At 42.4% G+C, this 24,738-nt stretch overlaps 1 protein-coding gene across 1 annotated transcript in view; it reads left to right on the plus strand.

The window, feature by feature from the left end:
* LOC132882484 (zinc finger protein 850-like) overlaps positions 1-24,738 on the plus strand; it is a 122,916-nt gene that overhangs the window by 69,421 nt on the left and 28,757 nt on the right. Inside the window, exons 11-15 of the mRNA XM_060915600.1 lie at positions 7,876-8,254; positions 14,576-14,690; positions 14,830-14,910; positions 15,206-15,331; positions 18,607-19,845. Of these exons, the coding sequence (XP_060771583.1) occupies positions 7,876-8,254; positions 14,576-14,690; positions 14,830-14,910; positions 15,206-15,331; positions 18,607-19,845 (1,940 nt within the window). The remainder of the gene's footprint in view (positions 1-7,875; positions 8,255-14,575; positions 14,691-14,829; positions 14,911-15,205; positions 15,332-18,606; positions 19,846-24,738) is intronic.

A 24,738-nucleotide genomic window follows, 5' to 3' on the forward strand; every position in this document is an offset into this window, starting at 1 on the left:
TGTAGTTTACATCTACATCTGCCAAAGCTACGTTGCGATGTGGAATTTTGTGAAAGGCGTACAGAAACCGCCAGAGACGGGGACAAAGCGACCTCGGTCTGAAGAGGAGAAAAAGGCCGCCGATAAAGCGTACGAGAAGGAGAAACGATAAAGGACTTATAAGCAAACGTGGGAGCAGGGTCGGCCTTGGCTGCAATACGATTTTTATGGAATAATTAATTTTTTTCAAGTTGATTCCTAGTCAATATGAAGCTCCGAATGCTTTCTCTCTCATAAATGGTTAAATACAGAAAGCATGTTGGACATATTTTGGGTGCTATAGTCATGATAGTCAGTATATTTGTTTTCAATACTCATACACCAAGTTGCCAAGTTTTCCAGTATATTATTATTTGTTGATATTATATTATGGTGCTCTGTGTTGTTCTCATTTATGTATTTAACAACAGTATCAAAATACTCGGGTCTTGAAATAAATGCGCATTAGTCATGAACAACGGTAACTACTGTCTTTTGTAGTATTTTTGACAGAAGTAAAATTCATACATGAACAAATTTTGGCGAGTTGATTTTCTGTTTGGCGAGTTACTTTGGAAGGGAACTAGTCCGGCTGGCTGGTGAAAAAAAAGTATGAATTTCTAGGCCTGAATCCAATCAGCAAAAGACGTGTAATCATGGTTCCAAATAGGTCGAGGTCTTCAATGTCCTCCACAGAAAGAATCGGCAGGCACACGACCCGCCACCTCTCCCACGCGTCCATCGTGTAGCCAGCTGCAAAGGTTCCGGCAGGACAGGCCGGTTCCCCTGAACCCAGGCTTCTCATCGAGAAAATTGCAGTCCTCTCAATAACGGCCAGCAACCGGCGATTTTGCCGCCTACAAACGCTCCATTGCCAGCGACTCACAGTGGTTTTTCAAAGAATTGAAATTCATAAGTTTTTACTTCATAATTTATACTTCATAAAAATAAAATTTTGCATTCAGGATCACTCAGAATTCACCATTTAACATCTACATTTTCAAAATTTTCCGGGGGAGGACCCCCGGACCCCCCCTCTTTTCTATACATCGTGGCGCCGGCTAACGCAGCCTCCGCTCAGCTTATGCTTAACATGGATCCCAGACGTCTGCTATTTAGCAGAATTCCCCTATTTTTCTAGCCAGAGTGTTGTTGTTTTTTTTTAATCTCTTGTATATCCGTTAAAAATATGTTTGTTTAAGTAAAATGACCAGCAGAATACGTTCTGATTTGGTTTGCTTGTTTAGCGATGTTTTAATTGGCTTTGTTTGTTCTCGTTGACATTCGGGAACACTCGGAAGTGAAATTGATGTAAATACCGCGAGACTGTACGTGATGGAACGAGAAAACAATATGGCTGCGCCCATTTGCTAGAAAACGTGTTTTAACTCCGTTCATGCTTTTGTTTCTAATGCGTTGAACTTAATTCAATATGTCGTGGAAAGCGTAGTTGTGCTTAGCCAGAGAGGAAGTTGAATCCAAGAAGAGATTAATGAATGTGGTGAATACAGAACTTGAAACAAAAGCTCATGCGAACAGAGCAGCCAAGAAACTCTCCAAAAGAGCACTGCAGGAACATCAGAAAAAGCAGAAGGAAAGATCAGAGAAACAAAAGCAGAGAAAACTGGAGGAAAGCTCACAGAATGCACCCCAGAAAAGAGCATTAAATTCCTCTGCAGTGAAACCTTTCAAAAAGAGAAAGGTTTAAATCAAGTATCTCCAATATTTGCTGTACGTATGTCTATATCTAATATGACTGAATAACTGATTTCTGCTCATATTCATGATTTTTGGAAAATGAATGTGGCTTATATTAGACTAGTATTGACATTAACTCGAAACAAAAAAAATAAACAAATGAGATGAACTATAGATACTATTGTTATAACAAAATCAGTGGAATATTTAGGCAAGTATATTCTTCAAAGCTACATTTTCGTCTAATTTTTATAAATAATTTTTTGCCACTTACGTCATAGATTACAAAATATGGCATCAAATAGATACACATTATTGTTAAATTCTGTTGCTTTTCTATGTTAAATCTATGTAAAAAATGTGTTCTATAGCATCTTTAAATGTTAAAATCTCAACAGCTTCAGGGGGCTTTGCCCCCTGTACCCCCAGCAGGGGCGCTGCCGCTGCACCCCGCAAAAGGCTGATAGTTTCTTACAGTCCTCTATTTTTTTCAATTACTGCTGGGATCCCTGGCTTAACCTCTGCCTACTACTCTTTCTTACTTACCCCTTTCTCAGAAATAGATTGAGAGGGCTGAAATTGTGTCAATTGTGTTAAGAGACCAGTTTATCAATTCCATGATTTTTTAGTTTGGAGAGCAGTGCGGAGAGAGTCTCACAAAACTATAGACAGTAGACAGACAAGACGAGACGAGGAGCATAAGCAGGGAAGATAAGGGAGAGGAGAGCAGAGAAATGCAATCACCTTCCATGAGAGCACGGAGAGAAAAAAATTATCACGTAATTATTAAAATGGTTAACAGACGTATCGTAGGACGGTGTAGCAACATTACATTCTTCATCCAAAGGTGAAGTCACATTGCACTCAGGTGACAATTTCAATGCAAAATCGCTCGCTGCTAAACTTGGTCTACACAGGCTGTGCACTGAAACCCTGCAAAGCTCGCGCAGCCTGCTGGCGCTTCCGCACGTGACGTCACGAATCTGGCTCCAGACTCGCTTGGGATTTTTCCAGACACGTTTTGTTATTTTATTTTTTCTTCTGTAGACAGATGGCCTTGTGCAAAATTACCCTTCTGGATGAGTATGTAAAGGGACATTCTTTCATATAAAAAAACCAAAAACGAACGCTACGTTCACACTGCAAGGCTTAATGCTCAATTCCGATTTTTTTGTGAAATCCGATTTTTTTGTGAGGTCGTTCACATTAACAAATATATGCGACTTGTATGTGATCCTCAGTATGAATGAAAAGCGACCTAAAAGTGTTCCGCATGCGCATTGCAGGATACGACGATGTCACACGCAGTGAGCATGGCCAGTGTTTACGGAAGTAAAACCGCCCGGTTGCGGTATGACCCATCCAATCTAGCTTGAATAGCTGCATCCCCCCAAATGGAAATCAGCTCCCTAACCTCTGCGTCCTTCCATTGAGAAGATTCAGAACCTTCACAGCCCGAAGCGTCCCTCGCATTGATGTCATGCACAGGGGCGCAGATACGTTTTTTTGAACTGGGGGGGGGGAACAAGCTGCCAGCAAACCAACCCCAACCCCGATATGCCTGTCAAACTTGTTGTGGGTTACCATAGCAACCAAGCTCGAGCTCGCAACCTGTGCAGTCTGCGCAGCTCAACCAACCGAATATCAGTCTTTGTTTTATGTGAGTTGTTGCAACTATGTATACACTGCTGTGCACCTCAATAAACCGAATGGTAATTAGTCTTTTGATTTTTCCGTGAGGTTTGCCTTATGCAAAGAAAGACAGCATAGACGTTTTTTCCTCCCTATAAGTGGGGGGGACCGAGCGAGGTGAATTTAAATCTGGGTGGGACGAATCCCCCCCTCTATCTGCGCCCGTGATTATGCGCCATGTTGTTGTAACTTTTTTGATAGACCCGCCGCCTACTTCAGCGCAGAATAGTGACGTTTGTGGCTTGTTGATGACGTGTAAGTCGGATGACTGCGACCTGGCGGTTCAGACTGAAGTCGCATATGAAAAGAGCGGATAGGAATCGGAATTAGGACCACATATCCAAACGGCCTGGGTCGGATTTGAAAAAATCGGATCTGTGTCGTTCATATTGTCAATAAAAGATCGGGTACAGGTCACATATGGGCGAAAAGATCAGATTTGAGTCACTTCAGCCTGCAGTGTGAACGTAGCCGAAATTTGGTCCAGGATATGCACTTTGGGATTCTAGAAATAAGTCATGAGAAAATTATAATAAATCCAGAACCAGCTGTATACTAATACACTTCAGACAAATGATTAAGATTTCACTTTAAAGGGAAAACAAACACAAGTCACATCTCCTTTAATCAGATAAAATATGCAGATAAGATTAAACTGAGTTGTAAAATGTAAAATAAACTAACAATCAGCTAAAGGGACTGTGTTTCCAGTTGAACCAGCTCCCCCAGTTTGTCCTGCGGCCGAATCCCAAATGTCTCCTCTTTGAGTGTGTAGTGAACTCCATAGGGTGAATCCTCCACTGGATCATTCTCTGTGTGCTGCACTTCCAGGGAAGGAGACACACATTTGGGATTGAGCCGCTAACTGTTAGCCTTAAAAAAAACAAAACCTGCACCTCCTCTTCATGTGTTGTGATTTTAAGGCAGAGTTAATGTTAAAGCGCCACCTGCTGGAGCAATATGTTAATCACATAGGAACATATACTGGCTTTGCCATCCAACGTTTATCAAACACAGGTTTTCATTTTGCTGCTGTGGTTATCCTTATTTTATGTTTGTGTTGGTATAATAAAGAGGATGTGTACAGTGGCAGCTTGTATAAATGGGTTAGGCTATGGTCACACTACAGCTCGCGATGGTCATCGATGAAAATGAGGCGTTTGGTGGCCTTGTTTCCCTAAACCTACACTACCGTTCAAAAGTTTGGGGTCACCCAGACAATGTTGTGTTTTCCATGAAAAGTCACACTTTTATTTCCCACCATAAGTTGTAAAATGAATAGAAAATATAGTCGAGACATTTTTCTGGCCATTTTGAGCATTTAATCGACCCCACAAATGTGATGCTCCAGAAACTCAATCTGCTCAAAGGAAGGTCAGTTTTATAGCTTCTCTAAAGAGCTCAACTGTTTTCAGCTGTGCTAACATGATTGTACAAGGGTTTTCTAATCATCCATTAGCCTTCTGAGGCAATGAGCAAACACATTGTACCATTAGAACACTGGAGTGAGAGTTGCTGGAAATGGGCCTCTATACACCTATGGAGATATTGCACCAAAAACCACACATTTGCAGCTAGAATAGTCATTTACCACATTAGCAATGTATAGAGTGGATTTCTGATTAGTTTAAAGTGATCTTCATTGAAAAGAACAGTGCTTTTCTTTCAAAAATAAGGACATTTCAAAGTGATCCCAAACTTTTGAACGGTAGTGTACCTACAAGTATTTGCTGCTTAGTTTGCCAATGAAAACATCGTCACCCAATTTCAGTGCATGCATTTAATTTTTTTTGCAACATTTTTGGCCACTCATGAGGTGGAGAAATGCCAAAAAAACAACTCACGAAGCTTGGATAACATTCAGCGTGCATCACACGATTGATGGTGATGCAACCAATTTTTCGTCGTCAAGTATTCACAAACCCATCGCAAGCTGTAGTGTGACCAGGGCCTTAGCAGTGCCCGGTGATTTCACTCCACTTTCCAGGTTTTCTGGAACTCTTTTTGTAAAGTATTTGAATCCATTGCTGTTGTGCAGATTATTGTACTGCAGTAGAACCGATCTGATAAAGCAATATTTCACAAAATTGAAAAGGAAACACAGTAGTGTAATGGAAACCTGGCTTATGTGCACTCTGTAGGGTCCCTGAAACGGTGCCACATGTACTATTTTTAGGTGTGGCCATATCTTCACTGTCCACTCTTCTAGGCTCAAAGGACAAACAAAGTGAAGTTATTAAGTTTGTCCTCGAATTCCTAACAACCTTCGGCCTTAGCGCGAGGATTTGACCGTAATACATACAGTATTTCTCAATGTCAAGGATGTGTCCTTTAAAGGCTGCGTTTCATGGATGCCACGTCATCAAATCCTGCTGAAGGACAGATCCAATGTCAAGAATCTTTAGAATTCTACCAAGGACTGCATCCTTCTTTCAGAGGATACTTCAAGGATCCATGTGCAGATCCTCAATGTTCTTAAATCACCCACAATCCTATGCGTATGTACGAGGCGACCTGTTCAGTGACGCACACCAACACGACTGCATGTAGGGGACACAAACCTCAACTGTGGTCTAAGGTTAATAGGAAAACATCAGTCTGGAAAATGTTTTTACTGTGGGGAAGTGCACTTGTGGGATGCAGGGAATATGCAGGAAAAAATGGAGATCTCGTTAAAGTGGCAAAAATGTGGGTCAGCATTCAATATCCTGCTGGGATATGATCCATAACTGAAGCGGTTTTCATATTTCTAGAAATGACCATTCTTTCAAATACCAACTGAATATTCTTTCTTTCAATTTAAAGTATTCACACCTCAGTCCTACAGATGGCAGTAACACACTAATACACTGGGGTCACCACAGCAGAACATCTGGATCCGCAGATTTGATTTGGTGTAGGTTTTACACCGGCTGCCCTTCCTGACGCAACCCTCCTCAATCTATCCGGGCTTGGGACAGGCACTAAGAATGCACTTGCTTGTACAACCCCAGTGGCTGGGTATCTTACCGAGTCTGCATGTCTTTGAACTGTGGGGGAAACCAGAGCACCACACAGACACGGGAAGAACGTGAAAACTCCACACAGAAAAGCCCCTGTCAGCCATGAGGTTCGAACCCAGAACCTTCCTCCTGTGAGGTAACAGTGATAACCACTGCACCACTATGATGCCCTAATGCACTAAGGTTCTCATCTCATCTCATCTCATCATCTCTAGCCGCTTTATCCTGTTCTACAGGGTCGAGGGCAAGCTGGAGCCTATCCCAGCTGACTACGGGTGAAAGGCGGGGTACACCCTGGACAAGTCGCCAGGTCATCACAGGGCTGACACATAGACACAGACAACCATTCACACTCACATTCACACCTACGCTCAATTTAGAGTCACCAGTTAACCTAACCTGCATGTCTTTGGACTGTGGGGGAAACCGGAGCACCCGGAGGAAACCCACGTGGACACGGTGCTCGAACCCGGACCTTCTTGCTGTGAGGTGACAGCGCTAACCACTACACCACCGTGCCGCCCACATGCTAAGGTTGTAAGCTGCTAAAAAGTTCAGCAGAAGAAGACACACGCCTGCACACTCTCTACACGGCTCCATTATGGGTGCTTCGAATGCTAGGAATGAGTCATGCCTAACCTTTGAAGGCTCTGACTTGGGAGGAACCATCCTAAGAAAGTAAACATCACTGGCATTAAGAAACACCCATAGATCCCTCAGATTTGTTTTCTTGCAGTAGGAGGCAGTAATGTGCTGAATAGTGTTCAAGCTGCCAAATAAACCACAGTAGAAGAAGAAGAAGAAGCAGAATGGTTGTTGTTGTTTTTTTTTTATTTCATGGAGTCAAAAGCTGAGATTTTTGATTGCGCTAATCACGCCTCCGTTAAAATCTGACAGGGTTTTACTGTAACTGATTTGATAGATTTAAAAATAAAAACTTACTGTTTTTGTGTTTGAGGTTTTCACTGTGTTCTGCTTTTAAGACTGAGGTAAGTATTTCTTTAAACACTGCAAGGAGTTTTACATTATAGATTATATACTGTGTACATTCATACGCACACACACACCAGTACCTTAGTGTAAAAAGCCTTAGTGCCCTGATTTTTTTAAAGCAATTAACCAGGAAAGTTGGAAATTACGAGGTTATGAAATGTCATCATTATATATTAATACAAGATGTTCTAGATGAAAAAAAGTTATGCGGACTTGAGCTTAAAAAACATGTTAACGTTGTAACATTAGTCCGTTGGGCCTTTTCCCTGGGTGCGGCCGTACTGGATTAGCCAAATGTATGGATGTATTAGGAGATGAAAACAAGGGTGATGCTGCGTGACGTAGGATTCCGCACGTCTTCCTCATTCCATCCTGGATCTGCCATTGCGTGCAGCCAGAGCTATTATCACAAGCATTATTTTGTCTGTGTGTTACATTTTAAGTCATATAATTCTAGTGGTTTGTGAAGAAGTAGTGTCTTCATCTATATCTTCTCAAGGATGGGTAAATGCACCGCTTACAAGTGTGAAAACCATGATTCGGGACCCAAGAAAACACTGGGACTATCATGGCATGGCTATCCTTTGAAGGAACCAAGACGTTTGGCCGAGTGGCTTCATCAAGTAAAGCGAGAAAACTTTACTCCTGGAAAAAGTAGCAAATTGTGCAGTGAGCATTTTACAGAAGATTGTTTTGTGGAGGACTTGTATGAAAAAATCACTGGGAAGAAGCGAGACACGAGGCAGAAACGACAACTGAAGCCAGACGCGATCCCGACTTTGTTTCACCACAAAGCACAGACAGCACGACAACATACTGTGTCATGCATCAAACAGATGGAAGATAAGCAGGTAAGTATATATATTTTTAAATAAACAGGCAATAAACTAGCCACTACTTTATTTTGATTCCTTTTCTCATACTGCTTTGCCATATTTTTTTGTGGAGAAATGCAAACAAATTGAACGAGAAGTCACGCTAGACTATAATATTATACTATAGTCTAGTATAGCACTTGTACACCTCCGCTGTGCTCGCGGGAAATGACATCACACACGATGGAGTTATGGCGGCCTCTCTGACAAAAAAAAATAGTCCCGTCCATTTTCATCACTTTAGTGTTTATATCGTTAAGTTCAACATGCAGATTTTTTATAAAGGACAGACATAAAGACTGACTTTTAGCTCAGTTTGTTTATTTGTGAGATAGTTCCTTGAAATAAAATGTTGTTGTCTTCTGTGTTTTATTTTTTTGCGGATGGTGGTGTAATGGTCATCACTGTCGCCTCAGAACGAGAATGTTCTGGGTTTGAGCTTCGCAGTTGACAGGGGCATTTCTATGTGAAGTTTGCTTGTTCTCCTCATGCCTGCGTGGGTTTCCTCCGGGTGCACCGGTTTCCTCCTATGGATAGTTTTCACATGACGTCACAGAGTTGGGGATTCCCTAGTGGCGGCCATCTTGCGGGTCAAGCTTACCGTACGGGTCACTGAGCACACATTGTAACGCACGAGTACAAAGTCTTCAAAAGAACCCAAGCAGGCTATTTAAAGCTAGCAATGGTGCACACCTGTTGTATTCACGGCTGTCGTAATAGGTCAGATGATGAAGTCAAGCGGAGCTTTTATGGAATTCCCACTGTACAGGAGCACGAAGGCGAGCAAACAAAGAAACTCAGCATACAACGGAGAAATCTATGGCTTGCAAGAATCAACCGCAAGGATTATCAGCCTTCCAAACACAGCAAAGTCTGCTCCGATCATTTTATAAGTGGTAAGTTGTTTAAATAAACAATCAATTGTGTTTAAGTTTGTTTTTGGAAACCAAAACATCATGTGAACAATCTCTGGAGAATGCCTAACTGGAACCGCTGTGTACGTTTACATTGTAATGTACACTTAATATCGCTCGTTTGTCACATTTCTATTTGACACTTGTCACTTCACTCACGCAAGGGTCATTTTTGAAAAACATTTTAGGTCTATTCTGTATGATTTGATTTGTGTTTGGGATGCAAACAGCGCGCCTTTTGGCGGATGCCGCCTGAATCGCGCAGATCCAATTTTTTTTTTAGGGGGGTCGTTGGAGTGTCTGATTATAATTTCAAAGTAAATTCTGTATTAAAATAACTAAATAAGCAAATCCATTACAGTCCATGAAACAGGAAGTATAAGGATGAGAAAAAATCAGTTTAAATCAGAAAGCTGCGCACATTTGCGCAGCCCGAGCGGTGTGCAGGACTGCGCATATGTGCGCAGCTTTCCGATTTAAACTGTTTTTTTCTCATCCTTATACTTCCTGTTTCATGGACTGTAATGGATTTGCTTATTTAGTTATTTTAATACAGAATTTACTTTGAAATTATAATCAGACACTCCAACGACCCCCCTAAAAAAAAAAAAATCGGATCTGCGCGATTCAGGCGGCATCCGCCAAAAGGTGCGCTGTGAATATATAAAGTTGTATATATCAGACAGCCTTTAAAGTTTGATGAAGTCAGTTTCAGGCTTTGGCAGCCCTGCATAATCACTTGAAAATGCATCTTTGTCCACTTCATAGGGGTCAATTCTCCCAATCAAGGCCAGTTTGGCTGCATACCGTTGTCGTGAGATGTTGTCTAATGTATCTATATACTTCTGTTTGCTTGATTTTGCCGACATTGATCTTTATTTTAGAAGACTGACTATATAACTTCATAAATTCGTCCGAGATAACGTAGCCGGTAATGGCGATGGTCCGTTTTGTTTGCCCCACAAGATGGCGGCTGGAGGGCGTTCCCTGGAATGCCGTGACGTCAGTGAAAACTATCTATAGTCCAAAGACATGCAGATTAGTTCAATTAGCTACTCTAGATTGCCCATAGATGTGTATGCGAGTGTGAACAGCTGTCTGTCTCTCTGTGTTGGCAACCCATTCAGGGTGAACGCCGCCTCTCACCTGATGTCACCTGGGATTGGTTCCAGCTTCCCCGCAAATGGATAAGCGGTACAGAAAGAGAATGAATGAGTGTTGGTTTTTTTTGATGACTTCTGCTTTATTGGATCAGTTAAAAAAAAAAAAGAAAAATTAAATGCTACACAAAAAATGTGTCAGTAAAGAAAATAATGCATTACATAATAGACCACTTACAAGAACAGATTCTCCAAGATGTTTGGAAAAATTTACCAACCAATTTCCTTATAAAATGATATTAATTGTACCCAAGACTACTTTAGGCAAAGGATAGTCGTGCCAAATATTGGCCTTTTTGTACTGTTTATTGTTCTTTAGATTAATAAAGAACAGTAAACAGCACTATATGTAATGCAGGGAAGCCGTGGCCTGAAGGTTAGAGAAGCAGCTTTGGCACCAAAAGGTCACTCAGTGCGTTTACATGCACATAGAGAAAATCGAATTTCTGCCGTAGCTCGACTGAAATTGAAGTTCTAAATGCCATGGAAACACCTTAGCTCGGCTGAAATCGAACCAAACTGGATTTCTCGTAATCGAGCTACGCGACCTAGATTATGCGATTGTAGCTGAGCTACTTAGTGCATGTAAACCCTATCGAGCTACGTAGTCGAGCTACTTACTTCAGCACTGCCCCTTCCGGAAGTGACGAGTGACGAGACCACAAGCGGGAAACACAAAAGCCTCGGTCGGCATGACAACAGTAGTAGTAGCGAGCAGCAGAAGAGAACACGGAACACGGAACTGATAACTTTGTTTATACTCTTGAATAGCTCTTCTTCATGACGACAACCGGAAGTGTACCAACACGATGGGGCGTGTAGCGCCACCTGTGGCTCGGGTGCACAATGTACCTCACACAATAGCTCGATTTCCTTGTGTGCATGTAGGATTGGATTTCTCTGGCACCCCTGCTGGGACCCTTAGCTCGATTACCGACAGTAGCTTGATTTGGATGTGCATGTAAACGCACTGACTGGTTCAGTTCCCAGGAATAGCTGAAGCTGATGCCTTCAGGAAAGCACCTAACCCCCAACTCCTCCCCAGGCTGCTCTGGGTATGTCGTATGTTGTTCTGGATAAGAGTGTCTGCTAAATACCTGGATAGATCTTGTAGATAGATACAGGTATAGATGATGCTCACAGGAAACATGAGAATGAAGAGCAATCAAGCGACTCAGTGACAGAACGGGGAAAATCTTTATGGCTTTGATTTGTAACCCATCACTCCATCTACTCTTGTAGATTATGACTGTAATATTTTCAAATTCATAAATACGAGAACAAAACATTTTATACAGATGTTTTTAATAGTTCAGACTGAGCTGCCATTGTTTTACTGAAATAATGCGTCTCCTTTATTCTTTCTAAATTAAATCATTCTTTGTTTGAATTGTATTAGTTTACAGAATTCTAGAGTGTCTGCTAATAAAGACTTTGGGCTCTTTCTTCCATAGTCACAACAGTTTAGACCATGTTCGTTCAGAAAAACGTCAAACACTCCTCCTGCTGATTCACAGAACTAAATATGGGAACAATAAAGTCTTAAAGCAAAAAGTGTAAAGCATCCATTTTAAATTGGAGCACAGATTTCGAGACCAAACAGAGAGTTGTCCCAGTGATAGGAGTAACGTATCGATCAGTTCCCCCAAAGAGGATCTGTTTTTACATAATTTTTCAATTGTTCCAATGTTGGCACTAAAACACCATATTACCAGTGCGAGCTACACATGACAGTATCATATGGCTTCACTAAAAAAAACCTTTATTTGTCACATGCACAGTCAAGCACAGTGAAATTCGTCCTCTGCATTCAAACCATCTGAAGCAGTGAACACACACAGGTGAGCAATGAGCACACACACATACCCAGGGACCAGCTGGGGGTTCGGTGCCTCGCTCAAGCACACTTCAGGCCTGGCCGCCCCATGTTATCCTAACCTGCATGTCTTTGGACTGTGGGGGAAACCGGAGCACCCGGAGGAAACCCATGCGGACATGGGGAGAACATGCAAACTCCGCGCAGAAAGGCCCTCGCCGGCCACGGGGCTCGAACCCGGACCTTCTTGCTGTGAGGCGACAGCGCTAACCACTACACCACCGTGAAAGACAAACTGTCTTTCGTTCACCAGAAACCTGCTCATGAGCTATTATATAAGCTAGAAAGCTAATAGAACCTGTCTATCCCTCAGTACAGATGTGTAAGCAATGTAAGACTATATATACATTCATTTTACTCATGATATAGAAATATAGAAAGCTTTCATATATTCAAACTTGTAATTATTTACAATGTACAACTAATCAAGTTTATGGAAATGTTGAGTGCAAAGCAACTGATTTTAATGGTAAGGAATTTGATTAAAAAGCATGCATCCTGGGGATAGGCTCCAGCTTGCCTGCGACCCTGTAGAAGGATAAAGCGGCTAGAGATAATGAGATGAGATGAGCATGCATCCTGCATGAACCTCGTTACTGTGGAGTGAACTGATAATCAGTAGTCATGAAAACGCATTTTACTGTACTTGCTGTGTAACTCGATGGTAATGCGTTTTCCTGTTGCTAGCTTAAAGATGTGCTTAAGTAAACATGAAAGTAGAAGCTAATTCTGAAATGTACGGATAAGATATGCGATTCCAGCCTCAGGATAAACACTGTTGATTTCTTTGCTACTTACAGTCCTGTGCAAAAGTCTTCGGCGCATGTAAAAAAAATGCTGTCAACCAAAACTGGCTCAAAAAATAATGAAATGAAATGTTTCGACATTTAAAAAAATACTATAAACAGTAATCAGTGAGCCATAATAAATGAAACAAAGTCAATATTTGGTGTGAGACGACCCTTTGCTTTAAAAAAAAAAAGTAGTCTGAGGTCCAGTGAGTGCAGTTTTATGCGGAAATGATCTGTAGGTTTTACTGAGCATCTTACAGAACCAGCCGCAGTTCTTCTGGACACTTTGGCTACATCCACACAACAACGGCAACGAGATAATTTTTTTTAAATATCGCGTCCACATGGGCAACGGATCAGTAAAATTTCAGGTACATATGGTAACACAACGCTTGCTGAAAACGATGCAATACACATGCCACACCTCTACGTGCGCTGTAAGACGGTCCCATCGGAGACACCAGAACAATAGAAGAAGTAGACGCATGCGCATAAACCCCTTCTTCTGTAGCATCAGCCACATAAAGTTTTGATTATTAATCAGTAGCGTAAAACGAAAGACATGGAAAGAGGAATGAACGGGGGTAGATGGAAGCCGGTACGCCAACATTCTGATATCCTCCAGAATTCTTTAATGGCCCGGAATAAATTGAATGCTACACGTTGATGGATTACTTTGTTTTTCTACACCCTTTTTGAGGAATGTATTGTTGGACTTAAACCAACATCTGAAGAGGTGAGATCGCTCCTTTTTTTTTTCCTATGTTTGCTGGCAGGATTGTTTTTATTTTTGGAAAGAGCACGGGCGGTGCGTGGTTTGGTACTGCTTCCGCAGTGTTTGGACTAAAGACGCTGCCCTAAGGGCTATTCTCTCTCTCTCTCTCTCTCTCTCTCTCTCTCTCTCACTTTGCACCATTACACAATAAATATTCACAGTGAAAATATTTTGTAAGCGCGTTTCATGAACCAAGTTATAGGATTTGTTGACAACTCGCATCGAGTTCGTTACACTTCTACTCAGCATGAAGCACTGACAGTCATGTGGTTGTAACGTCATCGTAAGCAAATCCGTTCTACTCATCCAGACGACTTCGCAACGGCACCATTGCCAGATTTTTTCACTCTGGAACCCGTTCTCAAAAGATTTCGTTTTGGGGCACCCAAAACGCCGGTGCCGTGTGGACGCCAAGCCGAAACGATAAACAATTTTATCAGATTCACCTGAATCCGTTGCCGTGTGGACAGGGCCTGAGACTGTCACACTCACTTCTTCATTTTACACTAAAACCCAGCAGCCTTCATTATGTTTTCATCTGAAAAGTGCTCTCTTATGGAATATGCTGCTCAGATACAAACTTTTTTTTCCCCTGTAAAATTTAATTTTGTGCTGGAAAACAAACGTTTGGACTCTAAAATGTTTTTGTCTTGATGATGTAAAAGTCATAAAATAGAAATCTATAACAAAGTTTGGATTAAAAAACCAGGGTGCTTAAGACTTTTGCACAGTACTGTACATGTTCTTACTGTTTGGTAATTAGCCTTGTGACGATGTGCAGAGAGAAACGTGTGCAGCTTTAATTGGAGAGGCCTTGAGCTCTCTGGGAGACGCCATCTCTGTGGAACATCATGAACATGTAAAAAAGGAAGAACCTGAAGATGAAGACTACGTCTGTAAGTCAGCACAGCATGCTATAGTACAAACTGATGCTGAGTAATCAGGTTGTGAGTTATAAGTGTCCCAGTCCACGTTACTTTATTGTGTTCTACGTGTTGCATTTTTTTACTTTAAATTCTGATTATCGCCTTTCAGGCAAAGTGACATCAGGTTCTCAAGGAATGACCCCTGTGGACCAACAGAAGAAAGAAGAATCTGAAGATGAAGATTACTTCAGTAAGATATCAGGTTGAATTATAGTCCTGTATGGGGTTTAATAACTTATTTTACTCTCACGTAGACTTCTCTGCTGACTGGGCACAATCACAACCAATGATTTCAGACTTTTTTCCGTTTTGTACGATACATAAATTGATGGAATTTCAGGTTAAAAATATTAAGCTTTAGCGGACATTTCCCCCTAGCAGACCAACAGAAGCATGGAATAAAAGAAGAACGTAAAGATAAAGACTATCTTTGTAATAGAACAGGGTTTCTAGAGTGTATTTAAAAATAAGCTTTGACGTTTTAGGTGGAAGAACATCAAGCTGTGCGGAACACGTGACCCACGTGGACGAACACAGTGGAGAAGTTCTTAAGAAGGAAATAAAAGAGGAAGAGTCTAAAGATGATGACTACCTTTGTACAACAGTCTGTGGTTAAGTATCTAGTTTCTCTTTTTTAACCTTTATTTAACAAGGCAAGTCACTAAGAACAAAATTCATATTTACAGTGGCGGCCTGGCAAAAGGCAAAGCCTCTTGTGAAAAGGAGGTAAAGGCTAAAAATGACAAGTGCCATGCGATCTAACACACAAACACCAAACAGATAGCGAACAAACAGCAGCACCAGGCAGCGCAACACATACAGTACCAGTCAAAAATTTGGACACGCCTTCGAATTCAATGTTTTTTCTTTATTTTTATGAATTAAAAGTCACTTCACGTCTCATCTCATCATCTCTAGCTGCTTTATCCTGTTCTACAGGGTCGCGGGCAAGCTGGAGCCTATCCCAGCTGACTACGGGCGAAAGGCAGGGTTCACCCTGGACAAGTCGCCAGGTCATCACAGGGCTGACACATAGACACAGACAACCATTCACACTCACATTCACACCTACGCTCAATTTAGAGTCACCAGTTAACCTAACCTGCATGTCTTTGGACTGTGGGGGAAACCGGAGCACCCGGAGGAAACCCACGCGGACACGGGGAGAACATGCAAACTCCACACAGAAAGGCCCTCGCCGGCCACGGGGCTCGAACCCAGACCTTCTTGCTGTGAGGCGACAGCGCTAACCACTACACCACCGTGCCGCCCATACTGCTCCATAATGCAGAAAAAAAATAATTAGACTACAGAAAACCTTATGATTTGAGTAGGTGTGTCCAAAGTTTGAATGGTACCTATCTAGTATCTGCATTGCCAGAAATAGGATTACAGTAGGAGTCCATTTCTGTCCCCCAAGGTACAATCTACACTAATGTACCCCCTTAGGGTTTATTATTGGACCTCAAGGTAACAATGTGTATCTTTTTAGGGCCAACAAAAGTCAAAGTCCCTCTCACACCAGAATCGGGTCTTCCCAGGCAGTCTCCTGTCCCAGTACTAACCAGCTCTTTGAGGCACATGGGTGCAGCACCGATCTCTATTTCCATAGCCCTCAGCTAGGGTTATAGTGGGGGGCTGGTCCTCTGGTAACCGCGAGAGTTTGACTCCCCACTCACATCTGTATTGCAGTGTGCTTTGCCAGATGGTAGTAGGTACCATTTTTATAATGGTCTTTGGTGTGACCCAACTCACGATCTCCCGATTGAGAGGTGGACATGCTAACCACTTGGCCAACTCATGGTCTTTTAGGGCCAAAAAGGTACATATGTGTTCCCAAGCAGTATATAAACAGTACAAATAAGTACCTTGGAAGGTACTGCCTAAGTGACAAGCCATTGTACCCCTAAAGTTACAATAATGTACTTTATTTTCTGAGAGTGTGGTGTCTAGTATATGATTAACTGTCACTAGTTTCACTTCAGAAAAAAATTGGGAGAGCTTCATTCCTTGACAATAAGCTCATGTTCCAGATGTTAGTGGCCAGATGATTGACCTTGTGGCAAAAACTGGGGTACCCCTGGGTCATTTAGCGCCATTTGTTAAACAAGCCATTTGATATTGCAGCATTTCATGAAGGTCAACCTGGAGAGCATTCTCTGTTTTGCCAGTGCGTGCCCTTAGGTGGGGTTTACATTAGACCGTATCAGCGGATCATCAGATTAACGTTTTTAAAACGATTAGTGTGCACACAGCAACACCAATACACGATTCGCGTGCACACAGCAACACCAGTACACGGATACGCTCGGCTCCGCAGGCATCCTGCGCTCCAAATCACTCCACCCTGAACAGCGAGTGCCCTCTGGAGGGTGCGCACTCCGGCCCTGTGCAGCTCACAGAGCGCGCGAGTGAAGCGCACGAGCAGTGATTCGGGACTGAGCCGCTGTGTGTGTGATCCCAGCGCATATCACTTACCACTTGCAAGTGGAAGGATGGCAAGCCTAAAGACAATCATAACTACACAATGGGCAGTATTTGCATCAGTATTTGCAGTATTTTCATACTTTTATACTCTTTAATGAAAGGTGATACAAGGCGGAAGTCCGCGCCGTTTTTCAGCAGTCGCGTCACATGACCAACACCAGCAAATCAGGAAGGTGGATGTCACAGTGACGTTGTCCAATGACGACGCCAGCTAGAGCTCAGCACAGTGTATCCGCGTATTCTCAATGTTTACACAGCACCGGAGCTGACACGATCTAGATTGAATACGTGGACCCTGGCGGATTCCCGTTTCCCGGCGTTTCCAGGCGGTTTAATGTAAACGGACAGTGCATCCGCGAAGAAAACGAGACAGATACGGTCTAATGTAAACTTGGCCTTAGTATATGGACCTATGGCCATCCAATCCTCAATCCAACTGTCGTTCTGTTATAAAGGTAGGACACAATGGGCTTTCTCATCTCACAGTGGGCCTGTTAGTGGACAATCCACTGACTTATCATGGATACCAGCTGATTGTTATGCAACCTGGAGCATGGATGTATCCTGAGCAGTGATTAGAGGAGTTTGATTGGTGGACATCTGTGTTGCAGCCTTTTGATCTACTTGCACAGTATTCCATTTCTATAGCATATTTGTGGTATCGTGACCTTGGTAGTGTAACCAGAGTTTACCTCAAGGTCATTTTGTATACAAGTCCAATTTCTTGTGACATTTTTGGTATCACTTTGTTAATATCATGACCCCCAACTTCCTAACGAGCTAGTATGTGCAAAATCAAAGAATTTCACTGTGCTGTAATGTATATGTGATAGAAGAAGAACCCTCTATTTAGCATCTCTCTGCTCAGCTTTACAGGAGGTGTCCATGATTTTTTTTGCCACTTTTCATCATCCTTAGCTAATACAGTAGCTAATCTTTTAAATTAATTAAATAAATATTGTATTTAGTTTCATGTTGGGCGGCACGGTGGTGTAGTGGTTAGCGCTGTCGCCTCACAGCAAGAAGGTCCTGGGTTCGAGCCCCGGGGCCGGCGAGGGCCTTTCTGTGTGGAGTTTGCATGTTCTCCCCGTGTCCGCGTGGGTTTCCTCCGGGTGCTCCGGTTTCCCCCACAGTCCAAAGACATGCAGGTTAGGTTAACTGGTGACTCTAAATTGAGCGTAGGTGTGAATGTGAGTGTGAATGGTTGTCTGTGTCTATGTGTCAGCCCTGTGATGACCTGGCGACTTGTCCAGGGTGTACCCCGCCTTTCGCCCGTAGTCAGCTGGGATAGGCTCCAGCTTGCCTGCGACCCTGTAGAAGGATAAAGCGGCTAGAGATAATGAGATGAGATGAGATGAGTTTCATGTTGAGCTCTAATGGTATTTATTTTCTGCTCTAGAAATGAACAACACCCAGTTACAAACCTTCACCTGCTCCTGGTGTCCACTTGTCCATATATCTCACATTGATCTCCACAAACACATCAGAAGATGCCACTATGAGGAATATAAGCAACTCCTGAAATCAGGAGAGATGAAATATGAGAAACCGATGCCTACAGGAAGATCAGTCGGCCGGCAAACAATCTCTGGTCCTCTCGACTGTAATATTACTCATCAACAAATGCAAGAAGGAATCGTTCACTGCTCCCAGTGTGGGAAGAGTTTTACTGACCAGAGTACTCACCAAAAACACCAATGTATTCACAAAGTAGAGATGCTACATCACTGCTCAGAGTGTGGGAAGAACTTTACCCAACAGAGCCAACTCCAACACCACCAGTGCCCTCATACACAGGAGAAACTGTATCGTTGCTCACAGTGTGGAAAGACCTTCACTGGGAAGGACGCACTTCAAGCACACCAGCGCATTCACACAGGAGAGAAATCACATAATTGTTCACAGTGTGGGAAGAGTTTTGCTCAACATGGCAATCTCCAACGACACCAGCGCATTCACAGTGGAGGGAAGCCGTATAAGTGCTCACAGTGTGGGAAGAGTTTCACCCAGCAGGGTAATCTCCAACGTCACCAACGCATTCACAGTGGAGAGAAACCGTATTACTGCTCACAGTGTGGGATGCGTTTTACCCAACAGAGTAATCTCCAACGACACCAGCGCATTCATAATGGCAAGAAGCCGTATCACTGTTCACAGTGTGGGAAGAGCTTTATAAACAGTTGCGGTCTCCGAACACACCAGCTCATTCACAATGGAGAGAAGCCACATCAGTGCTCAGAGTGTGGGAAGAGTTTTATGTACAAGAGTGATTTCCAAATACACCAGCGCATTCATACAGGAGAGAGGCCGTATACCTGCTCAGAGTGTGGGAAACGTTTCACGACCACAAGTAACTTCCAACGGCATCAGCGCATTCACACAGCAGAGAAACCACATCGCTGTTCACGGTGTGGAAAGAATTTTATTCATGAGAATCAGCTGCAAAAGCACCAGCGCGTTCACACAGGAGAGAGGCCGTATCAGTGCTCAGAGTGTGGGAAGAGTTTTAGTTACAGGAGTCCACTTGAAAAACACCAGCGCATTCACAGATCAGAGAAACCGGTTCAGTGCTGGGTGTGGACAGAGATTCAGTTGTTTAGAACTGAAGATACACACGTGGACCTACATGGAGCTATCAGTGTGTAATGGATGATCTCTACATTAAGTATTGTAGTTACTGTTTAAACAAATTATGCAGCACTTTAAGTGAGCTACTGTACATAGTGTTTTGCATTTTTATGTTTTGTTGTTTTGAATAATTTTTTTTTTTGCATAACCAAACTTCTTGTAAGTTCCCAGTACACCACTTTGCCTCGCCTCAGAGTCCAGAGGGCTATCTTGCCAAAAATGACAGGATATTTTTGGGCTACACACCCAAACTGAGTAAAAGTTCAAATCAGTGTGTATCAAGTTCATGCATCATTTAAAGGAACAGTCCACCGTACTTCCATAATGAAATATGTTCTTATCTGAATTGAGACGAGCTGCTCCGTACCTCTCCGAGCTTTGCGCGACCTCCCAGTCAGTCAGACGCAGTCAGACGCGCTGTCACTCCTGTTAGCAATGTAGCTAGGCTCAGCATGACCAATGGTATTTTTTGGGGCTGTAGTTAGATGCGACCAAACTCTTCCGCGTTTTTCCTGTTTACATAGGTTTATATGACCAGTGATATGAAACAAGTTCAGTTACACAAATTGAAACGTAGCGATTTTCTATGCTATGGAAAGTGCGCACTATAATGACAGGCGTACTAACACCTTCTGCGCGCTTCAGCAGCGCATTGATATCTGAGCTCCGTATCAATGTGCTGTCGAAGTGCGCAGAAGGTGTTAGTACGCCTGTCATTATAGTGCGCACTTTCCATAGCATAGAAAATCGCTACGTTTCAATTTGTGTAACTGAACTTGTTTCATATCACTGGTCATATAAACCTATGTAAACAGGAAAAACGCGGAAGAGTTTGGTCGCATCTAACTACAGCCCCAAAAAATACCATTGGTCATACTGAGCCTAGCTACATTGCTAACAGGAGTGACAGCGCGTCTGACTGCGTCTGACTGACTGGGAGGTCGCGCAAAGCTCGGAGAGGTACGGAGCAGCTCGTCTCAATTCAGATAAGAGCATATTTCATTATGGAAGTACGGTGGACTGTTCCTTTAACACATGTACATTAAAAAAAAAGAAAGAAAGAAAGAAATGTAGCATGGGCTTGTGTAGCTGATTGATAAATGACACTGAAAGATCTCTGGAATCTCAGAGTGTTTTGAACATCTGGAATGTTGTCCTGCAAGTCTTGAATGTTTTATGGTGGGTTGATGGACCCTTCTTCAACAACAAAAAAAATGTTTTTTGGGGGGAAACAAGAAGGTGGCGATCTGCTTTTGCAGTCTGTGTTCCCAAATTTCGCATAAAGATTTAACTTAATTTAAAATGTGGTGATTTGGAAAGTCATGCGATGTACTTGACTTCATCTTGGATTTCATCAAACCATTCTTGATGTGTGGAATTATCACCAGGAAAGTGTGTTTGTACCAGAGAGTGCATGTGATACTGTAAAATTGCCTTACGTTTTTTGGCTGTTATATGACTATGCTAAAGCAATAATTAGATAAAAGATTTAAAAGAATGACTCTGTATCATTCTTCCTCATTCATTAGGTCGAGCTAGACCCCAGTGAACTGTAAAACTATGACCCCAATCAAAAGAAGTTGGGATGGTGTGGAAAATGCAAATAAATAAAAAAAGACGACAGTGATTTCTAAATGTACTTTAACTTGTATTTCATTACAGACAGAATGAACCCGATATTTCATGTTTTGTCGGTCAACTTCATTTCATTTGCTAATATAAATCCATTCCTGCGTTTCAGTCCTGCAACACGTTCCAAAAAAAGTTGTTATGGGGCAATTTAGGGCGAGTAATGAGGTAAAACAATGAACTAATGATGTGATTTGAAACAGGTGATGTCAACAGGTGACTGTAACCATGATTTGGTACAAAATCAGTATCCAGGAAAGGCTGAGTCTTTGAGGAGCAAAGATGGGCTGAGGATCTCCAGTTTGTCAACAAATGCATGAGAAAAATCTCATCTCATTATGTGTAGCCGCTTTATCCTGTTCTACAGGGTCGCAGGCAAGCTGGAGCCTATCCCAGCTGACTACGGGCGAAAGGCTGGGTTCACCCTGGACAAGTCGCCAGGTCATCACAGGGCTGACACAGACACAGAAGACCTTGCATTTTCCAACATGACAATGCCAAACCACATACTGCATCAATTACAGCATCATGACTGCGTAGAAGAAGGGTCCGGGTACTGAACTGGCCAGCCTGCAGTCCAGATCTTTCACCCATAGAAAACATTTGGCGCATCATAAAATGGAAGATACGACAAAAAAGACCTAAGACAGTTGAGCAGCTAGAATCCTACATTAGACAAGAATGGGTTAACACTCCTATCCCTAAACTTGAGCAACTTGTCTCCTCAGTCCCCAGACGTTTACAGACTGTTGTAAAGAGAAAAGGGGATGTCTCACAGTGGGAAACATGGCCTTGTCCCAACTTTTTTGAGATGTGTTGTCGTCATGAAATTTAAAATCACCTAATTTTTCTCTTTAAATGATACATTTTCTCAGTTTAAACATTTGATATGTCATCTATGTTCTATTCTGAATAAAATATGGAATTTTGAAACTTCCACATCATTGCATTCCGTTTTTATTTACAATTTATACTTTGTCCCAACTTTTTTAGAATCGGGGTTGTACAATTTACTGTTTGATCTCAAACGCATTCAGAAGGCAAGAAACTCTTACCTTTTGCCGAGGCACCTATTAACTGAAAAGCACTCCAGGTGACTCCCTCATGAAGCTGGTTTTGGCATAATGCTAACAGTGTGTAAAGCATCATCAAGGTAAATGCTGGATATGCTGAAGAATCTCATCTCATTATCTCTAGCCGCTTTATCCTGTTCTACAGGGTCGCAGGCGAGCTGGATCCTATCCCAGCTGACTACGGGTGAAAGGCGGGGTTCACCCTGGACAAGTCGCCAGGTCATCACAGGGCTGACACATAGACACAGACAACCATTCACACTCACATTCACACCTACGCTCAATTTAGAGTCACCAGTTAACCTAACCTGCATGTCTTTGGACTGTGGGGGAAACCGGAGCACCCGGAGGAAACCCACGCGGCATGAGAAAAATAAGTGAGATATTTAAAAAGGGTGGCATGGTGGTGTATTGGTTAGCACTGTTTCTTCACAGCAAGAAGGTTCTGGGTTTGAGCCCGGTGGCTGACCTTTCGGTGTAGAGTTTGCATGTTCTCCCTGTGTCTGCATGGGTTTCCTCCGGGTGCTCCAGTTTCCCCGACAGTTCAAAAGTGCCCATAAATTAGACAAAGAGCCTGTAGCCGCGGAAATCATGGACATGCAACGGAACGTACATCAAATCCATTCCCTCAAAGAGGAAAAACATACAGAAGAAAGGCTGACTAAAGATGCACTAATACATTTGCAAGTAATTGCATATGAAGACAAAGGATCTGTTCATTTCATTGCAACTTTTCTGGATCTTATTGTAACTTTAGGCAGGAAGACAGGCTGAACAAATTAAACCAAAGTCTTCAACTTCAGCTCCTTCAAACAGATTTGGAATGCTGAAGTTCATAATTAAAATATCTCGCCTGTGTTTAGATGTTTATTAATTTCACTGAAAATATCACATATCCGTGAATAAAAGATCCGTACATTGTATTCTATTTTTTATTTTCCATGAATCTGTGTTCCGGTTCGGGTTCTCTGGTACCGGGCCGGTGATAAACAGAGTCCTCCAGCAGGCGGCGCTGTGAGCTTTAACGCCTCCGTCAATTCACCACAGAAGAAAGCAGGCTGCAGTTTCACTTCCCGGAGGAAACAGTTGCGCTTTCTCGCTGAGGTAATCATCATCATCATGCTAAAACATCTGGCTGGATTGTTCTGGAAGTTTGATTTGAAGGTTTTAGAAGTGAAAGTGTGTGTCTGGAGATATTTGGGCTTTGGTTTTGTGTGGTGAAGCTAACTGTCAGAAACGGACAGAGAAAAATATTGTGTTTAATTAACCATTTTTCTTTCTACTTTTAAAATTTACACTGATTAGTTTAACAGAAGCTAATATTTATCTCATCTGATAATAAATGTATTTATTCTGGACAGTAAATATCCAAATAATGGGGGAGAAGGAGAAACTATTAGCTACTTATTTATTAATGGATTCATTCATTTATTTATTTTTATTTAGTTAGTTATTTAAATAAAGATAACTTTTAGAAGTGGTTGTTCACTGAATCTGGTACATTTAAATACTTTTGGGATCAGAAACCCAATGGATTAAAACCTCATCTCATCTCATTATCTGTAGCCGCTTTATCCTGTTCTACAGGGTCGCAGGCAAGCTGGAGCCTATCCCAGCTGACTACAGGCGAAAGGCGGGGTTCACCCTGGACAAGTCGCCAGGTCATCACAGGGCTGACACATAGACACAGACAACCATTCACACTCACATTCACACCTACGCTCAATTTAGAGTCACCAGTTAACCTAACCTGCATGTCTTTGGACTGTGGGGGAAACCGGAGCACCCGGAGGAAACCCACGCGGACACGGGGAGAACATGCAAACTCCGCACAGAAAGGCCCTCGCCGGCCACAGGGCTTGAACCCGGACCTTCTTGCTGTGAGGTGACAGCACTAACCACTACACCACCGTGCCGCCCTGGATTAAAACCAATATTTCAAACTGAATTAGTGTCATATAATGCAACAGGATAATTCACAAAATTTTTAATGAAAAATAGTAAATAAATTTAGCTTTCATTTGACTTTTTTTTTTTAAGAGTAAAGTTGGTCTTGGAGTTTGTCTGTGAAGATTCTCAGTCATCCAGGTCATAGTAAACTGTGGGTGGTAAAAGAGAGCAACTGGACTTGCTTGAAGATTCTTGAAGACGTTTCACCTCTCATCCGAAAGGCTTCTTCAGTTCTGTCTGACTAATAGGGA

Source organism: Neoarius graeffei, chromosome 3 (genome assembly GCF_027579695.1).
Source record: "Neoarius graeffei isolate fNeoGra1 chromosome 3, fNeoGra1.pri, whole genome shotgun sequence".
Classification (NCBI taxonomy): Eukaryota; Metazoa; Chordata; class Actinopteri; order Siluriformes; family Ariidae; genus Neoarius; species Neoarius graeffei.